The sequence below is a fragment of the Aethalodelphis obliquidens genome, unplaced genomic scaffold (genome assembly GCF_003676395.1).
Source record: "Aethalodelphis obliquidens isolate GAN/ISIS:26980383/991018 unplaced genomic scaffold, ASM367639v1 scaffold65, whole genome shotgun sequence".
Classification (NCBI taxonomy): Eukaryota; Metazoa; Chordata; class Mammalia; order Artiodactyla; family Delphinidae; genus Aethalodelphis; species Aethalodelphis obliquidens.
The window spans coordinates 10,214,680-10,224,876 of NW_020838009.1; the positions used below are offsets into that span (position 1 = coordinate 10,214,680).

The following is a 10,197-nucleotide window of genomic DNA, read 5'->3' on the forward strand; positions in this document are numbered from 1 at the left end:
TGGCAATAGGAAACACCCAAATTAGGAGCTTCCCAGGAGGTGCGCCTGCTGATGCCAAACAGGCTGGCGGTAGCAGAGAGCTGCTTCCTTCTCCTGGGGCCTCTGGCTCCCGAGGGGATAGGGATTAGGGGCTGCAAGGGCAGTACTGACATTGCACCTTTGATTAGCACTCCTATGTCAGAGGGCCTGGCCGGGAAAATGAGGGCGCTGAGGCTGGGAGGTGGGAGGGGGAGAGCGCCCAGGACCCAGGCTTGGCCTGAGGAAGCCGGCTGGTTCCTAGCGGGAAGGCTGAGGCGGGGGCCCCAGCCTGAGAGGGTGCTGCCCTGTCCTGCCTGCCCCCACCCTGGCCAAGGACCCTGACTGAACTCTCACCTCCGCTTGGTGGGGCTGCCCCAAGGCCTCATTTCCCAGCCTTACACGTTGGCAGGCGACGGCAGGCTCGGGCCAGGGGAGCAAGAGCCACTGGCTCCGGCACTTGTCAAAACACAGGCCCCAGAGGTGTGAAGTCCTCACCCCAGCAGGAGGGCAGTGTGGGCCGTGCTGCCCGGAGAACTCATTAACTGGGGCAGCTCCCTAATGAAGCCACCGGAGAGGCTGGCGATAAGGAGATCAAAGGTGAGAGAGGCATGGGGGCGAGGGAAGAGGGAGGCTGGCTGACGGGAGGGGGTAGAGCCCAGGATCTAGGTTGAGGGTCCCCCCTTTGCCCCCACTTGGCTTCATCAGGCCCACTGACCACAGCCCTTGCACACTCTGGGCCCCAAGACTCAGAGGCAACAGGAAAGGGAGGGACTCCCACGTGGCACATCCAACTTGTCAGCCTTAGGGCTGGAGACTGAAGGACTGGGGTTGGGGGTGGAACCCTCCCATCTGCCCTGTCTCTCATGCCGTTTTTGTGAGTTCTTTGCCTCCACAGACACACCTGGGTCTTTTTAACCCTCTCTCATGGCGTTTCTCTCCTGTTCCAGATCTCTCAGTGGCTCCCATGTAAGTGAGCGATGAATGTTAACTGTTCGGTCCCAGATCTGAGCATCCTCAGGGGCCAGAGCTGTGTTTTCACGATAAACAGTCTGCCTTCCACACATATGGCCTCTTGTGTAAAGAATGTCTAGTTGATTTTGTACTTAATAAAATAAAACTTCACTTCAGAGCATTGCTGCCCACAAACCAGGAATGGTGGTTTCCTCTGGACCGGGAATTGGAGGCCTCAGACGGAGAATAGGAAAGAGATTTGTTATACCCTCTGTACTTGTTCAACTTTTAATCACGTGCGTGTATTATATTTTCAAATGTATAACAATATAACAAAAGGGTGGCTGATTGTCTAGGAGTTTTTGGTCATTCTGAGTTTTCTCAATTATTAGCTACAAAGTGGAAATCAGAATCATGTGGGAAGTGGAGGAATTTTTTGACATTCAGAGGTTGGCAACAGAATGCCCAGAGCCCTCTGAGATCCCACCCCTCCTGCCTGTCCAGCTTTTAGGCTGCAGCTCCCGCTGCTTGGGTGCACAACCAATTCTCACCATTTGTTAGCTCTGGTCCAGTGGATCAGGACCATCACTGGGCTCTAATGCCAGGTTCTTGGCTTGGATGTGGAACCCCAGGAAGGCATCCATCGGCCAGGGTCCAGAAGGGGCAGACCCTGCTGACAGCTGCAGGCCTAGGCCAGGCTCTCACAGGGTCCCATGGCATGTGCCCATGGAGTGGGCTCCTCCCCTTTTCCCCAATGGTGGGTTGGCATTGCCTGTCCTGGATGTGACCATGGGCATAAGCATCTGGGGCTGCTGGGACAGACTGCAGGGTAGAGGGTATAGAGGGTGTTAGAAAAGGCCAAGGGCAGTAGAAGAAAAAAGAGACAAGGGGAGGGGGGGAGGTGGTGAGCAGAGATGCCCAGGAAGAAGGTACCAAGCCACTTGGCTTTCTTTGCTACAAACCAGCTCAGCCATCAAGCTCACAGAACTGGAAGCCATGGGGGATGCAAAACAGTAGACCGCCGGCACTGAAAGAGACCCTAGATACCACTTCTTCTTCTTTTTAATTTTTTTTTTTACCACTTCTTTTGAAGACATGATACCAGACACCAGGTACTTCACAGTCTAGCTGGAGAGCAGACATCCATGCATGAAATGGCTATTTTGACAATGTGCAAACTCAAACCTGAGGGGTCAGGCAGGCAATATAGCAGATTCTCTGAGATTTCCCATGTGGACAATCATGTCCATAAATAGAGTTTTATTTCTTCCTTTCCAATCTGTAAGCCTTTTATTTCTCTTTCCTTACTGCACAAGCTAGATGCACCACCCCGCCCCCCGGCAACGTTGAAGAGGCATGGGGTAGGAGCAGACATCCTCACCTTGTTTTCAGTATTAGGGGGAAATCTTTCAGTCTTTCACTATTTAGTATGCTGTTAGCTGTAGCTTCTTTGTAGATGCTTTTCATCAGACTGAGAAAGCTCTCCTTTAGTCTGAGTTTGCTGAGAATTCTTGTCATGAAGGGGTGCTGATTTTTTTTTCTTGGCTTCTCTGTGGTTTGTGGGATCTTAGTTCCCTGACCAGGGATTGAACACAGCAGTGAGAGAGCCCAGTCCTAACCACTGGACCACCAGGGAATTCCCCTGAATTTTGTTAAATGCTTTTTTTCTGTGTCATTTGCACTCACATTTCATTGGTAAGGCCCGTTATACCTGCCCCAAGGTGGCAGAATACCAGCTAGGGGCAAGTGGTGGCAGCTGTGGCAACAGGCCGAGCCCTTAATCCTGCCAGGCTGAAGGTGGCCTGGAGGGCAGCAGGCTTCCTCTCCCTCCACTCAGACGGTCCAGCAACCTGCCCAGATTCAGCCAGCTTGTTGGATTTACCTAGGGTAGCCTTGTCCCTCCCACTCACCACCACCAGGGAAGGGTGCACCCAGGACCAACCTGCCTCAGAGGAGGAACGGATTACTCTGGCCTCTGGCAGGAATCAGGGCCCCACTCCTGGTCACTATACGAGTCCACAGACCTGGCTGCACTATGCCCTGAGGCTCCCATCATTCAAACTGGAAACGAAGATTCAAGAAAACTTAAGAATTTGCATAAGGTCCCCAACAGGTGAAGGCAGACCCAAACCTAAGTACTGAACCTCCAGTTCCCGGACCTCGCTTCCTTTAACCTACTGAGCTGGCCCAACACCCTGGACAGCGCCGGCACTGCCGCAGGCAGGAGGCCCGAGTGTCTGGGTCAGGTGCCCATGCGAGCACCCAGGAGGGGCCAACCTGGCGCAGCCAACGGGCAGGCACCTTCGCCCCCCACCCCGTTGGTTCAAAGGGTCAAGCCCCGCCCCCACCAGGCCCCGAGCCCGCTTTGAAGTGCTGATGCGGCCTGGAAGGGGCCACTTCACACCTCGGGCTCAGGATAAAGCGGTCGCTGGCCGCCGGCCCCCAGACGCGCCGGCGCTGCCATGGCCCAGTCCCTGTGCCCGCCGCTTTCTGAGTCCTGGATCCTCTCCGCGGGCTGGGGCCCAGCTCGGCCGCCGCCGGCCTCCAACAGGGACTGTGGCTGCTCGCCCGCCTCGTCCCCGGACTCCTGGGGCAGCGCCCCGGCCAGCAGCCCCGTGTCTAGCCCCGGGAGGCCCGTCACCAGCGCCGCCCTCCGCGCTCCGACTGCGGGGAGGCGCGGCGCCCGCAGCAGCCGCCTAGGCAGCGGGCAGCGGCAGAGCGCCAGCGAGCGCGAGAAGCTGCGCATGCGCACGCTCGCCCGCGCCCTGCACGAGCTGCGCCGCTTTCTGCCGCCGTCCGTGGCGCCCGCCGGCCAGAGCCTGACGAAGATCGAGACGCTGCGCCTGGCCATCCGCTACATCGGCCACCTGTCGGCCGTGCTGGGCCTCAGCGAGGAGAGCCTGCAGCGCCGGCGCCGGCGGCACAGCGACGCGGCGCTCCCTCGAGGCTGCCCGCTGTGCCCCGACGGCGGCCCCGCGCAGACGCAGACGCAGATGCAGAGTCAGGCACAGGCGTGCGGCCCAGACCTGGGCTCAGCCGCCAGCGCCGTGGTGTCCTGGGGGTCCCCGCCCGCCTACCCCGGAGCCCTAGCGGCGCCCGAGCCGCATGATCCGCCGGTGCTTTACAACGAGACGGCGTGCCCAGAAGGGCCGGCGATGGAGCCAGGCCCCTCATCTCCGGTTAGTACTTCCTTCCCGCGCGGAGCTCCCTCCGGGCGCGGCGCAGTAGTGGATGGCGCTACCTACTGTCTCGCGCCCCGCGGCGCGCACTGCGGGGACCAGCCCCCGTGCGGCTTCCCCACTGACAGCCCGGCCTCGCCTGTTCGCCCTCCGGAGCAACAGAGTTGGTGTGCCCGGGGCGCTCGAGCGGCAAGGGGAGGGAGAGTACACGCAGGGGGCGGGGTCCCGCTCCCAGCCAGAGGCGCCCTGAAAGTGGAGCTCGCGAGGCGGACGCCCACGCTCGGTGTCCAACGCTGAGGGTCTCGCTGTTCCCTCTCTCCTCAAGCTCTTTCCCGGCGACGTACTGGCCCTGCTGGAGACCTGGATGCCCCTCTCGCCCCTGGAGTGGCCGCCGGCCTGAGTAGTTGAAGTGACGGCGGACATCTGGCGCCCCGTTCTGTGAGCACCGACGCCTTTTTGGCCTCTGCGCCTTCGAAGAGGTCCCACTCTAGACTCCCTTTCCTGGAAGAGGCGACACTGGCGATACTGGCATGGGCATTGCTGAAAGGGAGAGCCTGTCCCCACCCAGGACGGACTTCCCCAACCCCTCCCGTGATGGAGGGACCCAGAGGGTAGACACTTTGAGGCAGGCAGGAGGCTCTGCCTAGTACGTGTTTATTTATTTGTGAATAAATTTTGTGTTGGTGTCACTTGGCAAGTTCTTCTTTCTCTACAGGGGCACAAAGCTCCCTTCTTCTCCTCCAAAGGACGTAGGAGAGTTGGGAGGGTTTCTTGCAGTCTTCAGCCCCCAAAGCCCACAGGCTCAGACCCCTTCCTCCTTTTCCCCAGCCCTGGCTTAGCACCTCCTGTTCCAGATGGGTTAGCCTGAGGGGGGAGGAGATTCTACGGAGAAAGTGGCAGCAAGCGGAGTCTGTCCATCTTTTCTTTGAATCTGGTGGGGAGCTGAATAAAACCAAGTATCTCTGTGGAAAATTCATTTCCATTAGTGCGTACTTACTGTGCACCAGGTCCTTTACACATTTCATACCTAAGTAATCGTTTTGCAGAAGGATAAGCCAAGGGTCAGCACTCAAGCCTAGGTATGACTTCAGAATCTGGGCTCTCAGCTCTGGTAGGGTTTTGCCAGCTCCATTCATTCTGGGGTCTGAGGGGACACCAGCTCCAAGGGCTCATTGCCTGTGTCCCAAGTCCTTATTCCCCTTGTGCTGGAGTGTTAGGCCTGAACCCTGGCATTTTCCCATCTCCCTTCACTCTGGTTTCTCTCCTATGTGGTTTAGAGACATGAAATAATATCAGTGGTCAGCCCCCAGTTTAAGTAACTGTGACCTCCCAGAGGCCTGGCTAGGGTGAGATGAGAGGTCCATTGGTTGCATCCAAATCCACAGAGCTGACCTGGAACCAGGCTTGGATTCAGGTTAGGGAAGTGCTGTGTGGGGAAGGGGGAGCCTTGAGCCCTGAAGGAGCCTGGCCTCAGTCAGGGGGTCTGGTGAGCAGTCAAGCCTGGGGGGTGGTGAGGTGGGTTAAGGGGGTGTAGCCTCTCTGTCCGAGGGTTCCTCAGCCATCTATGGATACTCAGTTCTTCCCCTCTGCCCTGCTCAAGCATCTTTGAAATACTGGCCTTGGCATTTTTTATAAGAGCTTTATTGAGATATAATTCATGTACCATGAAATTCACTCTTAAAGTACATAATTCAATGGTTTTGGTATATTCATACAGTTCTGTAACCATCACCACTGTCTAATTTTGGGTCATTTTCATCACCCCCCAAAAGAGACCCTGTAACCATTAACAGTGACTCCCCATGATTCCGTTCCCCCACTCCCCACCCCAGTCAGCTCATCTGCTTTCTATCCCTATAGGTTTGCCTGTTCTGGACATTTAGTATGAATGGAGTCATATAACATGAGGCCTTTTGCATCTTGCTTCTTTCACTTAGCATCATATTTTCTCATGTACCGGTACTTTGTTTCTTTTTATTGCTCAATGCTATTCCATTGTATGGATATACCACAGTTTATTTATCCATTGATATTGATAGGTTTGTTTTGAAACCACTTTGGAGATCATTTCCAGTGCTCTGGCCCAGGCCAGGAGGGGCAGTGATTCAGAGTGGGGTGGGGGGCTCACTGTGTATAATTCAGAAGCCCAGGCGCACCCTGGCCAGCGTTTGGCTGCAGAGAGTGCGATCCAAAAGCAGAGGCCCTGCAGGGGGGCGGGACCTCACACCTTCGCTGATCCGCCCCCTTTCCCGCACCTCCACCCCCAACGCGCTCTCCCCTCCCAGAGCCCTAAGGAGCAGAACGGGAAGTCTTTTCCAGGACCCAGCCCAGTTTAGAAAATCTATTTACATGGCAAAGGCCCCGTGGTTTAGGACGGGGAATTAACGTTATTAGCAAGTCTTTTCACAGATAAGTGGGGCTCATCGGCCAGCCCCCTCCCCTGCGGAGAGCCTCCCCTCGCTCTCCGAGCCCAGGAGCGGCCCACTGTTTATTAGCACCTGGGTGTGAATTTTCATTAGCACGTCCCTGTTAATAAGAGAGGTCTGGAGATGGGAAGGGGGCGCTTCCCACCACTCCCACGCCCCCACCCCCTTCCTGGGCTGGCCGCACTCACACCCAGCGGGAGGAGGACCAAGCAGCGTCCAGGTAGGTGAGCCCTAGGCGAGTGCTCGCTCTCAGTTCTCTGCTAACCTGTGAGCTAACCCCAGTTAGCAGGGCCATCTTGAGGATGGGCAGTTAGGGAAGGAAGAGGCTAACTAACGCGCCCGTGCGGGTATTCAGGGGCAGCGCTGGGACTGGGACGCGGGTGTGACTCTAGGGCCTGCCTGTGTGCTTCCCTGATGGTGCACTGCCTTTGCGACAGCTGAGCAAGGACAGAGGGTGCTGGGTGGCGCCTCACCTCACTTGGGGCTGGTCCAGAGCGGTCTGGGCACCGTCCTGCTAGAAGTGGGAGGAGGGGGAGGATGGCATCAGAGGCCTGGCCTGCGGATCCGCCGGCACGCTGGTCGCCGCCAGCCAACAGTGCTGCCCTGCTTTTCGCCTTCGAAGCCCAAGGGGTCAGACATATATGGAGCAGCAATTTCAAGTCATTTTAGCCTCAGAGCCACAGGTGAGGCGGGCAGGTGGTGCTTATACCTATTTTACAGATCAGGACGCTGGAGCACAGAAAAAGTTCAAGGAATTTTTCACAAAGCTAGTGCGCGGCTATTGGGGTGGGGACAACGGTGGGTGGTAGTCGACAACTCCGGTCTTTGCCTTAGCCTGGCAGACGAGTGTGTGAGCATGTTGGGGGTGTGAAATAAAGCTCCTAAAGCACATGGGCCTCCAGTGCCGTTGCCAGCAGGGACCTGCCACTCCCTGCTGACCACACGTGTTGCTCCCGCCGAGACAGCTGTACTGTGTAGATGCTGATGCTGGACGGGCCAGTGTTTTAAGGAGGGGCAGCTAAGCTGATTGGTCGACATGCAAAACATTTATTCAAGGACACGCCACTTGGGTCATCGTATGAACCCAGGGGCGGAGGGAAGGGCTGGTGGTCATGAGTTGTCTGTATTGGCAGATGGCGGACTGTCCTGGTAGCAGGGCTGGAGAGCTGGGCTCAGCCGTGAGTGGGCAGGTGGTGCACCTGGAGGAGGGCCGTACGTTGGCCATGCGTTGCTAAATAAACGGGTCCGTCTGAGGGGCACATGGATGCCCCAGGATTCTGAAACACCCCCTACCTGGAGAACCAGGCTGGCACAGGGCTGGGGAGGGAAGCGAGCCCTAACTGCAAAGCCCCTGTTTATCCCAGGGCGAGGCCAGGGCCACTTTGTCCATTCCCCAGCTCTCCCCCAGGGGCAGACCCTGCATTTGCACAACGCTGAGGGTAAGTGCCTCCTCAACTTTGTACCCCAGGCACTCATTTGCCTCACCCTGGTCCCAACACTCCCCTGAGAAGACCCAAGCTTCTTGGTGCTGCTCCTAAGGGGCCCTTTCTCCCAGTGGGCAAGGACCTCTTTGGGGGCCACTGGCACAGCCCCAGTTGTGCACCAGCACTAGTGCCCTGGATCCCCAGCCTAGTGCCACCTGGGCCTCTTCTGCCCATCTTCTGGCACTTTGCCAGCCCTGGTCCTTCTTCCTCCCGCTGTGGGCCCCAGCATCTAAGGCTCCCTGTGAATGCCCCAGTCCTCCTCGCTTCCCCCACGCACACTAGGAAATGAGGAGGTGGCCAGGCGTTGGCTGCATGTGACTTTGGAAAGGGTGGACAGGGCACCTCCGTTGTCTCGGCCTGTTCAGCATCCCTCCTGCCTTCGTCCCTTGCGGCCTGTCATTTTCTTTTCTCCAGACAGCTCCCCCTTCCTTAGTTTGGGTGGCCATGACCTCCATGCCCCTCCAGGGATGGGCATGTGCGCAGGCTGGTGAGGTCGTCATGGTGAGTGGTTCAGGGATGTGACCACATGCAGGCAGGTGAGGAACAGGCTCAGGACTTTGCTGGAACCATCGAGAAAGGGACACTCACTGTGGATGCTGTTGGTGGCCGTGGTGCCGCTCAAGCAGAGGGCCTACCTGGAAAGGGAGTCAGAACTGAGAGGCAGGGCTTCCCTGGTGGGTGGCGCAGTGGTTGAGAGTCCGCCTGCCGATGCAGAGGACACGGGTTCGTGCCCCGGTCCCGGAAGATCCCACATGCCGCGGAGCGGCTGGGCCTGTGACCCATGGCCGCTGAGCCTGCGCGTCCGGAGCCTGTGCTCCGCAACGGGAGAGGCCACAACAGTGAGAGGCCCGCGTACCGCAAAAAAACCCCACAAAAAACCAAAAAAAAATGAGAGGCGGAGAAGGATTCCTGCTCTTATCCAACACCGGGGTCCAGCCACATGGAAAGCATTACGCCTGGACTTTTACATTACATGAGCCAACAAATTCCCCTTGTTGCTAAAGTTAGTTTGAGGTGGGTTTCTGACACTTGCTGTTGAAAAAGTCCATCAGGATTTGATACAGGCTGTTCCAAGCTGTGTAACCTGAGTGTCAATTTCCCTCTCATGTAAAATGGGGGTAATGATATCTATATTTCGCAAGGCTTATATGAAAAATACACAGACCACGGTAGATGCCCCGTAAATGTTAGTTCCCCGTCACATTTAGGTGGCCTGTAAGGCCAAGACTATCATCCTAAGTTTTCCTTCCTCATCTCAGAGAGAGCTGCCACCATGGCTACTGTGGAAAAGGATTGTTGTAGAAAGTTGTTTTTGCTGCTGTGTTTTCATTCCCATCCTGGGGAGGGCAAGGGGCAGTGTCTCAGGCGGGGAAGTCTTCATCCAGGGGACATTCAGCTATAGTCGGTATCAGCACCATGAGGGCGGTGTCGTGCCAACAAAGAGTGTGTGTGACCCAGGGGAGAAGGTGGATGGGGACACAAAAGCAGCTGCGGTCACAAAACAATGTAAGCGTTTGGCCGTGGTGGGCCGTCTTGGGAGAGGGCCGGAGGCACTAACCACTTGCAGTTCTCAAAGATACCACACGGTGTCCTCGGAGAGGCAGATGTAGGCCTTGAGCTGCAGGGGACTCCTCCACCCAGTTTTCCTGGGAAGGACAGTTTCTAGAAAAGAAAAAGGCACTTCTCCGCCCTCTTCCTGTGCCCCCAGGTCCCCCAGCCTCCTCTAGCGTTCCCAGACCTGAAGGCAAGAGGCAGTAGTGGCACAGTTCCTGCCTGCCTCCTCACCTGCCCCTACTTTGCCTCTCATACCTGTGTGACCTCAGGCAGTCACTCAACCTCTCTGAGCCTCAGCCTCTCCAAACTGATTCCATAAGGTTATGAGACAGCAAAGAGAGGGAAAAGAAGTAGGTGGAGAGAAAAGGAGGCCACACAGTAGCTGGGGTGGACTGGGCATCTTGCTCATTTGAACAAAGTGTCTCCTGGTCCTATGAGGCAAGTGGTCCTCACAAGGCCTGGGACTCTGGCTGACATCATCGCCTGGGCCCTGCGGGGGGTCTGGACTGGGTGGGAATGAAGGTTACACACCACAGCAGCTTTGGAGTCTGGAGACAATATCGCTGTTTATTTAGGTGACACATC

General features: G+C 56.9%; 1 protein-coding gene across 1 annotated transcript; it reads left to right on the forward strand.

The window, feature by feature from the left end:
• Nucleotides 1-3,431: 3,431 nt before the first annotated feature.
• MESP1 (mesoderm posterior bHLH transcription factor 1) lies at nucleotides 3,432-4,837 on the forward strand. The gene is made up of 2 exons (XM_027089256.1): nucleotides 3,432-4,148; nucleotides 4,474-4,837. Exons 1-2 carry the CDS (start codon nucleotides 3,432-3,434, stop codon nucleotides 4,546-4,548), a joined length of 792 nt encoding a protein of 263 aa, XP_026945057.1. The 3' UTR covers nucleotides 4,549-4,837.
• The last annotated feature ends 5,360 nt before the right edge of the window (nucleotides 4,838-10,197 follow it).

Bases quoted from the DNA above. Each gene is read 5' to 3' on its own strand.
- MESP1 (XM_027089256.1), top strand. From the start codon at position 3,432: ATGGCCCAGTCCCTGTGCCCGCCGCTTTCTGAGTCCTGGATCCTCTCC. The intron at 4,149-4,473 runs GTTAGTACTTCC...TCTCTCCTCAAG, and splicing joins AGCCAGGCCCCTCATCTCCG to CTCTTTCCCGGCGACGTACT.